This window comes from Stigmatopora nigra, chromosome 1 (genome assembly GCF_051989575.1).
Source record: "Stigmatopora nigra isolate UIUO_SnigA chromosome 1, RoL_Snig_1.1, whole genome shotgun sequence".
NCBI classification, from domain to species: domain Eukaryota; kingdom Metazoa; phylum Chordata; class Actinopteri; order Syngnathiformes; family Syngnathidae; genus Stigmatopora; species Stigmatopora nigra.
In genome coordinates this window covers 4,163,306-4,180,004 of record NC_135508.1, presented here as the reverse complement: position 1 = coordinate 4,180,004, position 16,699 = coordinate 4,163,306, and the positions used below count along the sequence as shown (strand labels likewise).

Genomic DNA, 16,699 nt, shown 5'->3' with positions numbered 1-16,699 from the left:
AAGTTCAAATGATAGCTATCTTTAACTGTGAGTATGACAACTCTAACTAAGCTTGCCCACGTTTTAACTACAGTATGTCCTGTTTATTTTGTTATGAGGATGTTCAAATGAATTGGAATGTAAATTTAAGAGTAAATACTTAATGGTTACTGAATGTGGAGGAGGAATTGCAAAGGTTCCCCAAATTTAGGTGTGGAAACCTTTCCAAAAAGACAGATGGCTGTTAAAAGGTCAATGGGGTGCTTCTACTAAATAATGACTAGAGGATTTGAATACTGATTACTGCATGATATTTCATTATATCTTTTTAAAAAAATTAAAAAGACAAAAATCAACAAATCTGCTTTAGTCAAACTAATAAGATACTGTGGATAAATTAGAAAGGAAAAACTAAATTCCCAGTAATTTAATCTAAATATAATATAGAAAAAAAATCAACTAAAAGTGGGATATTTAAATGTACACCAATTTTATTGCAGTTATGGTCCCTACTATGAAGACCCGAATAATCATGTGCCTACGATTATTTTTTCAACTGAAATTTTCACATGCTTAAGATTTTTATTTGGGTGCCTACGATTATTAATTTTTGCCTCAATTAAGTCCGTGCAGCAGCAACATTGTTCTACGTCATTAACTTTCTACGTGTAAAGTACACATGCTGTTTTTATAACGTACTAGTACTAGTAAGAACGTGCAATTGCCACTGGTAGAGTTGCAATATACATAATTACAATGTATTGGTAGACCTAATATATACGAGAGTTACGTTATACGCAATTCATTGCAGCAATTATTTGCAACTGTAATACAACTTTGCAACACAATTATCCGTTGTCTTGCTAGCAGTAGTATTAGCATGGAGAAAAAATATAAAAAGTACACTTTAGAGGAATTTAAACATATTATTTTGTGTCATGCTACTAGTAAACTGTTGATTAAAATAATAATGATTGTCCTTGTTATGATTTTATAATAAATATTCCATCATAGCTTTAATTCTATGCATCGAATCTGTTTAGACACTAATTATCTCGTGCCTACTAATATTCATTATTTTTGGAATTTTCCACTGCCTACTATTATTCCGGTGCCTACTATTATTCGGGTTTTCATAGTAGGCACATATTGTCTGTGTTTTCACTCAAATATTACAATATTCATACTTTACCTGTTATTTATGTTTTGTGATCTATTTGATATTTTTCAGTAAAAAAGAAAAATAGTCCAATAAAAGTTGGGAAACATCTCTTTATAAGCAATGCCATTATATTTGTTTATTGGTTTAAATTGGGCTCTTTATTATCTAACAAATAATTCATCACTATTATTTATTTGTGCACCAACTAATGCCAGAATACTTGGAAGCCCTTACATTTAAAGACTTTAATGTATATTTTTTGGTATATAATTGGAGTAGATTGTACAATACACATTGTGTATGCTCACATAATCCAGTATTTTATTAGCCTTAGTCTTTACTGATTAAAATGCAACATTGGTATTATAATGCAGATTTATTCCATTGCAAAGTGCTTATCTGGCGATTCAAAGAGGAAATGGATGTTACAGTAGTGCATGTTTACAATACTATTTTTGGCATTTAAGATTACAAATGGCTATATACTTTTTAAGAAACCATTTTAATTTAAAATCCAAGTGTTGTTTTCAGAAGGTTTACATTCGGCTAAGTGATAGTTGGTTAAGGATTTGCTATATTGTATCTACAGGCAATGTAGAAGAGTGGTCAGGCTAGAGCACATGATGCATTTAGCTATACAAGCCGGTTTTGTCAACCACAGTGATATTTGGCCTGGGGTTATGTTACAATGTTAGCTCAATATTCTCATGCCATGGAAGTCATGTGTGCGATCCAAAGTTTCTTGGTAAGAAAAAGCACAACACTTTCAATCTGGCCTGTGGAAATTGTCCTAATCAGAATATACAAGGATGATGACTTTGTATGTTCTGATTGAAATTATAATGGGGAAATTAAACATTTCAAACGTTAGCAAAAAATGTCAACAATTCACCAATTGCTATGATTTTGCCTACCATTCAAACCTAAAAACGCAAATCTACGACATTAGAAAGAATAATTTTACCATAGTGTGAGTTCGTCATTCAATGTGGCTGGATTGTACATCAATAATTGGTTTTTACATATGGAAATGTCACTGCCTGCACCATAAGGGATTTTTTTGTGCTAGTTCCTCGTTCCTTTTCTCTTTAGAAGCCCAAATACTGCAGCAAACTCAAGAACAATGGCGAATGACGCAGTTGAAACACCATTATCGTGTCCAACTGTCTTAACAGGTGAAAGGCAATGGCTGGTTTGATACTTCCAATAAATTGCGAAAACTTTTCAAGATGAATTTGTAAAAAAAGTATTATAAAAGAGACTTAAACCCATTACACCAAACTGCATCCACTTTCCTACAACGCTATGAGATGCCACACTTAGTACCTGCACACTATGTAATAGTTAGACAAACTAAAGCTATATTGACGAGAACTTGCTTAATAAAAACATACGTATGCTGTTACATAGGAATTACTAGATTTTCTACAATTGAGGTGGTTTGTACATAAGTTTTTAGTTAGCTAAAAACACTATGTGTGATCATAGCCAAACCCTGAAGCTCTCAAATACAGACATAGAAACCCTTGGTTACTTTAGCATACTTAGTACTCATGGTAACTTTACAATCCATGAAAAGAGGATAACTCCATTGATAAAATACAGTACATTGTAGAAGCCTCATTCACAAAACAGGACTCAGTAGCTCCAAGGTATACTGACATGATTTAAGCTACACTGCTCTGCACAGTGCATGCAGAGCACATTAGTCTGCGTCTACTGTGATGTACTGCAAGTATACAAACCATTCAAGAACTCTCGGTCTAAATTTTGCTCATTTTTATCAATTGGGTTCATTTTGATCAACGGAAACGTAACGTTATGTACAGAAATCACAGTGGCAGCACCAAGCTGGGGCACTAAATAATCGTGACCGGACGTTTGGTCGCCGGTCTTTTGGTCGCCGGTCTTTTGGTCGCCGGTCTTTTGGTCGCCGGTCTTTTGGTCGCCGGTCTTTTGGTCGCCGGTCTTTTGGTCGCCGGTCTTTTGGTCGCCGGTCTTTTGGTCGCCGGCCTTTTGGTCGCCGGTCTTTTGGTCGCCGGTCTTTTGGTCGCCGGTCTTTTGGTCGCCGGTCTTTTGGTCGCCGGTCTTTTGGTCGCCGGTCTTTTGGTCGCCGGTCTTTTGGTCGCCGGTCTTTTGGTCGCCGGTCTTTTGGTCGCCGGTCTTTTGTTCGCCGGTCTTTTGGTCGCCGGTCAAATGTACTTAGATATTAAAGAGTACTTAGATATTAAATAGTACTTATAGATTATATATATTATTAGTATATTAAACTCTCTCTCTCTTAGATATTAAACTCTCTCTCTCTTAGATATTAAACTCTCTTAGATATTAACCTCTCTCCCTTAGATATTAAACTCTCTCTTTTAGATATTAAACTCTCTCTCTTAGATATTAAACTCTCTCTTATGAATATAATTTTGAGAGCTGGCCTCAACAGTAAACTCGAAAGATGGCGACCGAAAGGGACCAAAAGATCGCCGACCAAACGTCCGAGCACCAAAAATAATGTATCCACAACGTGTTTGCAGCATATACATACTGACTGCTTATTGTGCAACCACTCATGTTTGTACCTTGATCCCGACAGCTCATTCACCACATTTCTGCACGCATGAAGCCCACAGATTGTTGGCAGGAAAGAAACATGTTTTCACATGATGGCTCCATGTTTAATCCACACTCAGTACTAAAGCATAGCGCTATACAGGCTTGTGGATAAGCAGAGGAAATTGAAAACCTTCCAAATTCAAGTGAAACACATGTATGGGCTAAATATTTGATAAAACAAAATATGAATGCCGTATATATCAAGAAATAAATCGATTTAGAAAAACGAGATACAAACTGAGCCAAGGATTTAGTGAATAATTTCACCCTGAGTCTCATGTGGTTTCAAAAAATGAGTAATTAGTCAGAGAGAAAAAAAATCCAGTACCCAGCTGGTAAATCTCCATTTGTAATTCAATTAAAATATGTATTAGACCAGCAATTGGGTAACATTTACAGTGACTGCATCCAGGAAGAAAATCAATTAGTCTAACATTGTATTTACAAATTAAAGAAAAGGGAAGAGATTACTACAATATGGGAAATAGAAGTCAAGGAGCTTCTGAATTGACAAAAAAAGTTTCCAAGAGTAGATCTACTCCCATTTTTGCATCACACCAAGATATAAAACAGTCAGAAAACCTTGACCTAAACTCTACTGAAGAGTGGTTACTCTCCAAACAAAGAATATTTACACTTGATTATTAGTGATTAAATTTTATCTCCAACCTTGCAATTTTTTCTTCTTTTTGTATTCCATTTTCTGTTCAAATTATTTTTTGTAAAAGATTGTTTCAGTAGCCACCAGCTAGGTTAATAAACAATTAAAAGAATATTTAACTTCACAGTAAAACACAGTGGTTGAAATGTTACAGTTAAAGAAACAGGGAAAAAGTCTAAGGTTTGCTGTCAAATTAATCAACTACCGATAAAAAAATTCAATTTAAACTGCAAATACAGCCTGTAAAATGATGTACAACCAATGTAATTGCACTCTTGTTTTACATTCTAGTGCCTTTCTAGGCAGGGTTTGAATCTATATTGTCAATACAGCAGTTAAACATGCTGACTACTGAGCTAAGAGCTAATTAGCTTCTGATATGCAATTAGATTAGGGAGAACAATTGTTATAAGAAAAGTACTTTCTACCTAAAAACCTCTTTGCTAACTTGCTAGTCATTACACTGCCCTGCCAAGATAATATTTGGTCCGAAAATGTGACTTAGTTGAACAAAATCTATGTTCTATTTTTTTTTTTAAAATGAAAAGGGGGCGGGATTGGTGGAACAAATTTGAAAATGCTTATTTTTTTGCACTATCTGTGCACTTCCAAACTGGTATTTATTGATGTTTATTTATATTTTTTATCGGACTAATGCAGATTAGTTAACTATGGTTTGCACTTAAGGTACTACGAATTAAACTAAACTGAAACTAAAAGTAAAGTAAACTAAACTAAACTAAACCTAAACCTAAACTAAATTTAACTAAACTAAATGCAAGGCAATCATAAATTATTAGAATGAGTGACAGTCCCACTTGTTTTATGGGTATTTGAACACTTAAATAGTGGCATTTTACTTTAAAGGCAGACAGTATTACTCACGTTCAAAGTCAGAGTCATCATCGTCATCATCATCATCCCCATTGGACTCTGTTTGCATGGGCTCCCCATCAAACATAACCCCTTTCCCTGTCTTTCCTCCATCATTGGCCCCATCTTGACCCCTGGTATCCCGCAAGCGGGTGAAGTACTGGACGGCAAAATCCAAAAGGTCCGATGGCCGTTGTCGCAATACCTCCACTGTGTAGCCCTCCAGCAGTTCCTTCAATCCCACCGGTATCTCAATACTCATGGTTGTGTTGGCTCAGTGGCAGTGCTTGTTCTCCGTCTGGTGGAAAAGAGGTAATCGCTAGGATTACTTGTTACATTCTTCAAAATAATACATGGTTAACCCCTAATAGGCTCTTATTTAACTCATGGGCTGCTATTGAGGCCACAAGACCATCTATTTTGCAGTCAGCATTGCCAATTTGAATGAATTGATTTTTGATAATGGCAGGTAATGAGTTTAATGTGATTTGAGTGATATATTAATCAGATTTCACTCTTTAAAACATTTTTTAAATTAATATTTGATCAATATAGAATGTAATCATTTATAAATACCTGGGCAATGTTCCCTACTCTTGTCTTCTTTGCGCAGCAGCAATTATATGTCGCGCAGTAAATAAAATCCAAACTTTTTATTTTTGTACCCCTTTCCCCATGATGGCGCCGTTTACACGGAAGCCAGTGGCAGTAGCCCTGTCCACTCTTGTGTTTTTCGTGTTTTACAGCATGTTTTACATGAAAAATTAGAGGGAACATTGGTCTCGGGTTCAAATCCAGGTCAATCCACCTAGGTGGAGTTTGTATGGTCTTCCTAGGTTTGTGTGGGTTTTCTATGAGTACTCCTGTTTCTCTCTACATTAAAAAAACATACATGGTAGGCTGATTGGGCATTCTAAATTACCCCTAGGTAGGAGTGTGAACATTGCTAAAACTGTCCTATCTTGTCTAACAACATGGATGGTTGTCCATCTCCTCGAGCCCTGTGATTGGCTGGCCACCGATTCAGGGTGTCCCCCGCCTCTGGCCCCAAGTCAGCTGGGACTCTTGAGTCCGCTGAGATAAAGCGGTTCAGAAAATGAATGAATGAATAAGATAGTGTTTTCAAGAATTATATTATTACGTTATGTTGGGTTTATTATACATGTGATTCCCTTTCTTTAAGTTTATACATTATTATATATTGGAAATGCTTTGTTTAACTTGGCATATTGACACTGGAAGAGGTCAATTATGATTATATAAGTCACACTTTTGTACCAAATAAATATTTTATCATTCATGGACCAAAGGGTGAATGAAATCCAATGTTCTTTCATTCTAAAACTAATCATTTGCAATACAAGGAGTTCCTACAGCTAAGATACATTGTATACTGTCCATTCTAAACTTTGAGTGTTACTTTAAGCACTCTTTGTATTTTTTAAGAGCTCTGATTCAATTTCCAAACTAAAGTGAACCTAAAGTTTGAAGTTCCAAGGCAGCAAGTTACAATGCAATGCTGATTCGTGTTGTGGTTTAATATTGACAAGGACCAGCCACTTTATCTCGAGTTCAACCACAGAACATTGAGTTCCCACAGCTGCCTTGTGTAGATATGAGACTAAAACGTTTTTTCTTCACAGGGAGGGGTGAGGATACATCAGATAATCGTTAAGTTTCGCAAATATTGACACATACACAAACAGACGCGCGCGCACACATGCACGCGCATAGAACTGTCAACTTAGGCTGCTGACTGACAAGCTAGCAAAGAGGCTAACACTCATGACAATTACCCCAAGGCTATATCATGTCATATTTATTTATTTATTTAAAAGACACTGAGTAGAGTTGAACAAAAACTTTCAAAAATACTACATGGACAATTAATTAACCGGCTGTGTATCGGCACTTGTCTCGCCATCCATCAAGATATGAGCTAGCTTTGTGCTAACCCCGAGTAAAGCCAAAATTCAAGGGGAGATTTAGCATTAACTGGACGGAGAAGTTAACGCTTCTAAAGTAGCCGCGGCTATATAACCTATAACCAGGCGCTCGTTGGTTTTATTACAACAGGCCGCCTAAAGGATAGCAAGTATAAAAACGTTCTACAATACTTACATGCGAATTCAACCACACCGGCTAAACTAGCCAGCCCCCTCGTTGGCTGTGCAGTATTCCTCGTTCGCTCCTGTTTCCGCCGCTTTTCTCAAAGCCGAGCCTCTGAGCCGGGAGGTGGGAGGTGGTAGTGGTGGTGGTGGTGGTGGTAGTGGTGGTGGGGGGGTAACCACACCACAACGAACGTATCCCTCGAAGACACGTCTTTCCCCACGTAGGGCCAACAATGCCGTTGGCGTCACTGAAAGACGTACTGGGGATTAAAAGGTTTGTCTTCGCTAGGGAGTCCAATCGGTAAGAGTAATAAGTAACACACCGATCCCCAGCCGTGTTAAACAAGGGAAGGACGGAGGGAGTACCGCTTGTCGGTTGCTGCTTCACACGACGACCACGCACTCCGTTGGAGGGTGGGACTTCACTGTTGAGAATTACAGGGAGCGGGTTAGCTAACAAGCTAACCGGCTAATGAACCTAATACTCGGTTAGTTTCGAGTTATTGTATTTCTATGAAAATACGACTAAATTGCAAAATAACAAGGAGGAAATTCACTAATTTTAGGAATTTATGTTAATAGAAATATTAAATACAAGGGAGACGCGTGCAAAGAATACACACGCCTGGACTCGAACCCCCCCCTTACCCGCCCCTCAACAGTTACTCCAATCAGTTGTTACGCACGGATGACTAGCCACGCCTCCTGGAAACGTGGTGGGCGTGGTAAATGGGGAGAAGTGACATTGATTGACAGGAGTTAGAGACAATCAAATTAGGAAAAGGGACTTCCCTCGTAGAGACGGAAACATGGCCGCACCCGTAAAAATGATGAAATACTCCGTCATATTTGGTTGTAATCTGAAGATAGCAAGTGTAGAATGGACTACGACCTCCCGGCTCTCTCACTAAACGTGTTGATCAGCCTAGAAACACCAAAAGCACACCTAAAGAGCCTAAAGAGAGCAATAAGTCTTCAATAATATACTTAATAAACAGAGAGAAACTAATTAAAATCCACCCACCTCAGTTTATTTAGGCATTATATAATACATCCCTTGAGTAACCCTATCAAATTTGTCCCCAATTGATAGAGGAGTATCAATTTGACTTAATTCATTAGCCCTGAAATAAACAAGTTCAAAATGAACTATGACTTTCCGCCAATTGGATAACTCCGAACCTGCAGGCAACAAACGGAAGAATGAGGTTGTAATCAATCGGCCATTTTGGGGCAATATTGTTCAGTTGGAAATATTGTGACTGTTGGATTGTCTGCAATTGTACACCAAGGACCCCTGATAAGATGTGGAGAGGAATGACAATCTGTACCAGTAGCGGGCCGTCAGGGTCTTCAAGGCCTTCTCTGCAGGCCTAAGAAATATCTGAATCATATATTATATTTTGTTTATCAATACTTATTAAATAATTCCAAATTGTCTGTTTGCTTCCTTTCATTGATTTCTCCCCTGGTTGCACTGCTTCCAGATGTGTGTTTTCATATTGAAGCATTTAACCAATCACATTTCAGCCATTATTTGTTGCTAGGGTCAGAAATCTGCCTCAAGGCCTTCACAATCAGTTCTGCGGGCTCTGCTGCATTAAACAAGCATTGATAAGACTGTTGCTTTAACCAATCAGATTTCGAGTTGGCAATACCACAATGCCTTCTCGCAGGCGTAGGGATACGTCATCGCTTTCACCAACTATGATTGGCTAGTGATAAAGTGGATTAGCCAAAGCTACCAAACTGTATCTGGAGCAGGCTGCAAAATCAAATATACTGTTTTGTTGATTTAAAGCCATTTTCAAGACGGACTATGCCAGAAATATGACTTTCAGCATTAGCTTCGATGGTGTTATAAAAGAAGGAAGAAAGAAAGGAGGATGGATATTGTGTACAGTTAAAAAGGATTTTTGGTCAGTAAAATATGGCTATATTCCAAAATAATATTTCAATTGTGGGGCAAGTTCTGATATCTGAAAAGCTCCAGTGTTTGTATTTAAACACTAAAAGCTGTTAGGAAGTGGATTTTAACCCATTTTAGTGCAACTTTTGCCGTTACAACCATTTGATTTCAAATGTAGTTTTTCGCAGATGTCGCTCAAGAACCTGGTCCACTGGTCAAACTTCCAAAACTAAAGAGGATCAAACCCTAGCCTTCAAGTTCGAGACATCGACTTTGCCAACTCGGCCAATTTTCTGCCCTTAAAGGCAATTTCCTGACAGATTCAATTTCCTGTGGTACAGCAGACAATATCTTATAAGTCACTATTATGCTCACTTTTGAAATAATTAGTCTGTGTTATGCTCTCTAAAATTCACTACATGTTATTATCTTAAATAATGCATTATTATAAGGATGTATTGTAATACATACATCATAGTTTTATAAAAAAAATGATTAAAAATTACCTATGAAGCATGATTTCAAATATCTCACTAGTCATAACACAATAATATGCTACGACACAGAATAATTGTGTACTAGTCCGTCTTGTATTTGTGTTCTAAAACTACCTACAAAGCGTCTTCCATTGTTGCATTTAGTGAGGAAAATATTTTGTTGAAAAAGCCTGGGTGAAATTCTTGGAAACTGGTTTATTGTAAGTTTACAAGATCCTTGGAAAAGATACCATACCTACCTTAAGCGCTCTTGTGCTATGTTCAGGAACTTGAAAAAATATTTTAAAATACAGTACTACAGTTGTAGTAAAATTGATTAATTCTTAACACTTATATTTCCTGATTTCCCCCTTTTAAATCAATAATTGTAATTTTCTAATCATTTTTTTCTGTGTTTTTAGTTAAAAAATAATTTCGTAAAATCAAAAAATATGTAAAAATATTTTCTGTTTTCCACTATAATATGCAACATAATGATTAAAAGATCTTTTCCTTTACTAAGAAAAAAAAGCTCAAATAAACATTATTTTAGATCTATAAAAAATGAATAGTTAGGGCTTTTGATCCAGTTCTTTTAATCCATTTATGAAAAAAAAATCTAAATATTATATCTAAAATTGTCCAGTCCACATGAAATCGAGTTGACGGTAAAACAGCCCGCGAACCAACCCGAGTCTGACACCCTTGAAAATAGAACATAATACTGTTTGTGGAACAATACTGCCATCTAGTAGCCCAATATACTGCCGGCATTGAGTTGAAGTAATTGATAGTAAATACATGATGTTTAATTAAACAGTGCCAATGAAAATGTCTTCATTACAGTGACGATGTGGTAAACCATTCCATTCCTTTTATTTACCTACTTAGTGCGTTGAGGTGACAGTTTTTAAGGCACTTTTTTTGCTTATCATTAATCCATAAAGACTGAACTTATCCTCACAAAGGTCGCGGGGGTGCTGGAGCCTATCCCAAGTTGATTTCACGAGGGCCGGACCATTTTAGATAAAATATTTATATATATTTTTTAAATAAATGGATTAAAACTACTGGATTAAAATCCCTGAATATTCAGTTTTTATAGATCTAAAACAATGTTTATTTTAGCTTTTTTTTAAAATATATTTTTAGTTTTTACAAAATGATTTTCAAACTAAAAACGCAGAAAAAATGATTTAAAAATTACAGTTTTTGATTAAAAAGGGGGGAAATGAGGAAATGTAATATACAACTATACTCTTCATTTTAATTTGATCCTAAAACAGAAAGTCGACACTCATGATTTACTTTTCCGGGCCACACAAAATGATGCAGCGGGCCAGATTAGGCCCCTGGGCCGCCACTTTGACACATGTCATCTAATGAGTGTGCATTGTGTAGTATTTGTAAACAGAGCATTTCTTGACTTACAATGTCATTTAACAATTACTAGTTATTATGGAAGTGCAATGCATTAAGAATAATGTGTATATATATACATATATATCTATTTTTCTTATGTTTAACTGAAACAAAATATGCACAGTAGAAGTGCTTTTTATTTTAGTACACAGAAAACCCAACAAATCAGACAAATACAATGCTTTAGAAATACATTGGTGCTGTGACAAAAGGACAGACGAGAAAAATAACATAAAAGGCATTCTCTGTTTAACATCACAACTACATAGTTCGTCTTATTCTTAAAAAAAAAAAAAACCCTGGTGGAGACAAAAGTTATTGCACCAACATGCTCACACGTGGTTATGGTCTCATATCAATAAGGCACAAACAACACTATAACCATAAAATATAAGGTCCAGTTGTGGAATTGTACTTATTTTCTCCGTAACACAACACAGTGGTCGGACTCTATTTTTTTGCACTTCAGTATATTTTTGGGCTAAAAGTCCGTAAATAGCGTATACATGCAATTTGATCTCACCCTAGAAATGTACATTTGTTAAAAGAAGACAAAGTATTCCAACATGCAGGCTTTAAAGTAAAGCAAATGCCGTATTTTCACGACTATAAGGCGCACCGCATTATAAGGCGCACCCTCAATGAATGACATGTTTCCATATATAAGGCGCACTGGATTATAAGGCGCACTGTCTATTTTGGAGAAAATTTAAGACTTTTAAGTGCGCCTTATAGTCATGAAAATACGGTATGTAAATAAGAAAAAAGTTCCTAAGTCATGTTTTTCTTTAAATTTCAAATCACAATCTACAAAATGCAATGTTGATAACATTGATTTAAAAAATGAAGACTGCAATTTCATATACGTAAAATCAGTTCTTGTGTTAAAAAGTTAGAAATAACTCATTCTACAACGTATAAAAAGTGCATTTTCTGAAATAAATGATCAATACATCTTAGCCTGGAAATATTTGAATTTGTTGTAATCAATGTTCCCTCTAAATTGTGCACTATTCTCGTCTTCTTTGCTTCTTTGCGCAGCAGCAATCATATGGCGCGCAGTAAACAAAATCAAATTTTTTTTTCAATTTTTTACCCTTTTCCCCATGATGGCGCTGTTTACGTGGCAGCCAGTGGCAGTAGCTCTGTCCACTCTTATGTTTTTTTGTGTTTTACAGCATGTTTTACATGAAAAATTAGAGAAAATTGACATGCACCTGCTTATGGCAGGTGTGATCCTGGTCTGCCCATAACGAGCAATGATGATGTCACCCAGACCAACGAAAAAATTAGAGGGAACATTGGTTGTAATATTTACTTATCACTGTTGTAGATAATCACAAAATAACTTGTGTAAAAATAAAAATGCCCAAACCTGTGATGCTAAGATTATTGAAGACAAAGACATTTCCCATAAAAAGAAAAATATATTTACATTTTACATTCCAGATCAGCAAAATATGCTGCCATTTATTTACACTACTTTGGAATTCCACTCATCCAAATCCATCATACTTCAAAATAAAAAGCAGGAGTCATAACATTATGATTTAAAAAATATATCAGCAAAAAATTACTGATAAATGAAATGAATGCTGCAAAACATTCTGCAATTTTCCCACTAATGTAAATTCATCTTTATTCACTAAATGATTAAGTTTCTAACAGTCATGTTGGTTATTATATATAAAATCGGTACTCTGACTACATTTAATTTTTAAATACTATGTATATATATATTTTATAAAAGAACACACCATGTAATGGCGGCTATGTTATAGGCATTGATGAACTGCAATGAAAAAAAACATGCTTGTTAAAGGTTACTTCACATTAAGATTTATCACCACCTTTTACATTTTATAACTTAAACCAGTAGAGGGTACTATTGCTCATTACAGACTTCATAAATGTATTCCAACAGAGGTGACTCAATTGCAAAATGTGTATGTAAAATTTAAAGACACCTAATTCATATCTTTTAAAATATTTTAGGCGAAACTCTTCTTTTTCTACTCTGTGGGGCAACCCTGTTCTCAAGATTAAGTTGTCAAGGTGACAGCAATGGGGCCCCAGATGAATATGTACCCCTTAAATTCTGCCTGGCAACAAGTGACAACAGAAAAGTGCGACCAGGAAAAAATATTCCTGCATTGCCATGGTTGCACATGAAGCTTTTAGGGCAATTCTACCTAGCAACAAGAGACCACAACAATGTGTGTGTGTATGTAACTCAGCCAATTATAAAGATTTATGCCCAACAAAATCCTTCCTTGCAACGTGAGAACTGTGACCGGACGTTTGGTCGCCGGACGTTTGGTCGCCGGACGTTTGATCGGCGGACGTTTGGTCGCCGGACGTTTGGTCGCCGGACGTTTGGTCGCCGGGACGTTTGGTCGCAGGACGTTTGGTCGCAGGACGTTTGGTCGCCGGACATTTGGTCGCCGGACGTTTGGTCGCCAGACGTTTGGTCACAGGACGTTTGGTCGCTGGACGTTTGGTCGCCGGTCTTTTGGTCCTTTTAGTCGCCAGTCAAATGTATTTAGATATTTAACAGTACTTAGATATTAAACAGTGCTTAGATATTAAACTCTCTCTTAGATATTAAACTCTTTCTCATGATTATAATTCTGAGAGCTGGCTTAAACAGTAAACTCTCTGTCACCATTTGACCGGCGACCAAAAGACCGGCGACCAAAAGTCCGGCGACCAAAAGTCCGGCGACCAAAAGTCCGGCGACCAAAAGTCCGGCGACCAAAAGTCCGGCGACCAAAAGTCAGGCAACCAAAAGTCCGGCGACCAAACGTCCGAGCACCCATGAGAACAATATTTAGTTTATGTTTTTTTTGGCCTTATACCTAGATAATTGTACACCACAATTTTTTTCCAGAGAAATAAGGGACTAGTATATACTATTGTTTGATATGAACGGGCGAAATATTGATTATATGTTTCGGGCTGGCGGTATTGTCAATCCGGAGACAAATATGTATTTTTGTTTTAGCACAAACAGCATGAAGCCTTTTTGGAATTCAGTGGATGTTTCTCTCATGACACACTGTGCATCAATGATGCTAGTTATCGTTTCTCATCTCTCAGAAATGACACAAAAGAAACTCCTCCGTGTGTCAGTAGGACCAAGCAGGCCCAAAAAAGAGCAACAGCCGCGCTCTCAAATGCTGCACAATTAACGGGAAGTTTAAAAAAAAATTAAAAAGGCGTTGCCATGGTTACGACCAGCATATCGTTCTCTCGCCTTTTTCCTCCACTCAATCACCCACCTCCCCCTACACTGATAAAATGCTAATGTTGTGCAGTACAATGCACTCATGTCATCCAATAGACAGCGCTTATTTTTTGATAAGTTAGCAGTACCAGGGCCTTTCATCTCCTTTTATATTTAATAGTCAGAATTTTATAGAATACCGTTAATTATATTTACTCATTTTAAATGTTTCCTCTTGTATTTTATTTGTAGTTGGTTTTAACATTACATGGTAAGTACACAATTGTACTAGAAAATGTATTATTTTAATATTTCAGCATGGTATGTAAAGTTGAACTTTTTATCACCTACTATAGAACTAAAGGGAGGGATAGAAAAAAAATCTGAAAGTGGATGTATATACATATACTGTATCTGTAGATATATATACATATACAGTATACTGTATCTGTAGATGTATATACATACATATACAGTATACTGTATCTGTATCTGTACATGTATATACATACATATACAGTATACTGTATCTGTACATGTATATACATACATATACGGTATACTGTATCTGTACATGTATATACATACATATACAGTATACTGTATCTGTAGATGTATATACAAACATATACAGTATACTGTATCTGTAGATGTATATACAAACATATACAGTATACTGTATCTGTAGATGTATGTACATACATCTACAGATACATAGAGATTTTGTGTGTGTGTATATATATATATATATATATATATATATATATATATATATATATATATATATATATATATATATATATATATATATATATATATATATATATATATATATATATATATATATATATATATATATATATATATATATATATATATATATATATATATATATATATATATATATATATATATATATATATATATATATATATATATATATATATATATATATATATATATATATATATATATATATATATATATATATATATATATATATATATATATATATATATATATATATATATATATATATATATATATATATATATATATATATATATATATATATATATATATATATATCTCTCTCTCTGGGGGCTAAAAATCTCTGTGGCAATTAGAGAGGAAATCACAAGCGCTCTCATGAGAACATACAAATTCAGGGGAAATCGCGCAATATCGTTTGAAAATTCACGATAAAACAATGGTAAAATGCAACCTTTCTTTTTCTTTAAAAAAAAATCCTAAAACAAATAACATTTAAATTATCATATCAATTTGTCTTTGTTTCTGCATTAGGACGCTTCTGTCTTCTCACTTTCTACCTGTACATTCTGTTTGCCATGTTTAACTGCACATTTTGTATCACATACTTTCTCCAAGGAAGTACAAAGTAATCTGTTATTGTCTCTATAGAGTAATATGAAGAGTATAATATATTACTTTTTTGTGTAACTAATCCTAATACTATAATCTAAATAAAAAGCTTAATATCATTTAAGGGGAATAATTTACCATACTTTTCCGCAACTATATGACTAAAGTAATTATGCAGTAACTTCTCTCTGTGCAAGCAAAACAATTCATAACACTGACCATTAGAGGCATTCTAAGTGAAGTTGTACTAGAAAAAGTGTCCTTGCTAAGTCTGTGAGTCACCGTAGGAACTCAAGCGAATAAAGGCAGAAAAAAGTACACAAAATGTATGAAACATTTGGTGTTATGGAGGTCAGCATAAAGAAAAAATGGATGAAAAGCATTACTTTGCAGGCACTGATAATGCCAGAACCTGACATGGTATATATATAACCTCCCCTCATTACATACAACACATTCATTAAAAAAATTGCAATGTGCAGTGATGAAGTACAGTGTTCCCTCGCTATTTCGCGGTTCAGCTACCGTGGAATCAAAGTTTCGCGGATTTTTTTTGGGAAAAAAAATACAAATATTACATTGAAACAATATATTTTAGTTTTTTTGTTATAACATGAATTTCACTCTCTCTCTACACGTATTCTATATGGTGTACTGTATACAGGGGGGTAAGAAAAAAAAAATATATATATTAAAAAAAAAATAAAATAAAAAAAATTAAAAAAATTAAAAAAAATACATTAAAAAATAAATAAATAAAAAAATAAAATAAAATAATAAAAAAAAATTAAATTAAATTTAAAAAATATATATAAATAAATTACAAACAAATTTAAAAAGTATATATATTTTTTGAATTAAATTCAAATGAAGCATTTTTAAACGGGAAT

The 16,699-nt window shown here is 35.0% G+C and overlaps 1 protein-coding gene across 2 annotated transcripts in view; it reads right to left on the bottom strand.

The window, feature by feature from the left end:
* The window catches only part of prkar2aa (protein kinase, cAMP-dependent, regulatory, type II, alpha A), a 33,875-nt gene extending 25,845 nt beyond the window's left edge, over positions 1-8,030 (bottom strand). Inside the window, exons 1-3 of one of the 2 annotated variants that reach the window (XM_077718081.1) lie at positions 7,717-8,030; positions 7,404-7,641; positions 5,295-5,580 (exon numbers count right to left, since the gene is read on the bottom strand). In XM_077718081.1, the coding sequence (XP_077574207.1) occupies positions 5,295-5,544 (250 nt within the window). In that variant the 5' untranslated portion in view covers positions 5,545-5,580; positions 7,404-7,641; positions 7,717-8,030. Of the gene's footprint in view, positions 1-5,294; positions 5,581-7,403 lie in introns of both variants that reach the window. The other variant, XR_013326549.1, reaches the window with a different exon arrangement.
* Between the last annotated feature and the right edge of the window lie 8,669 nt (positions 8,031-16,699).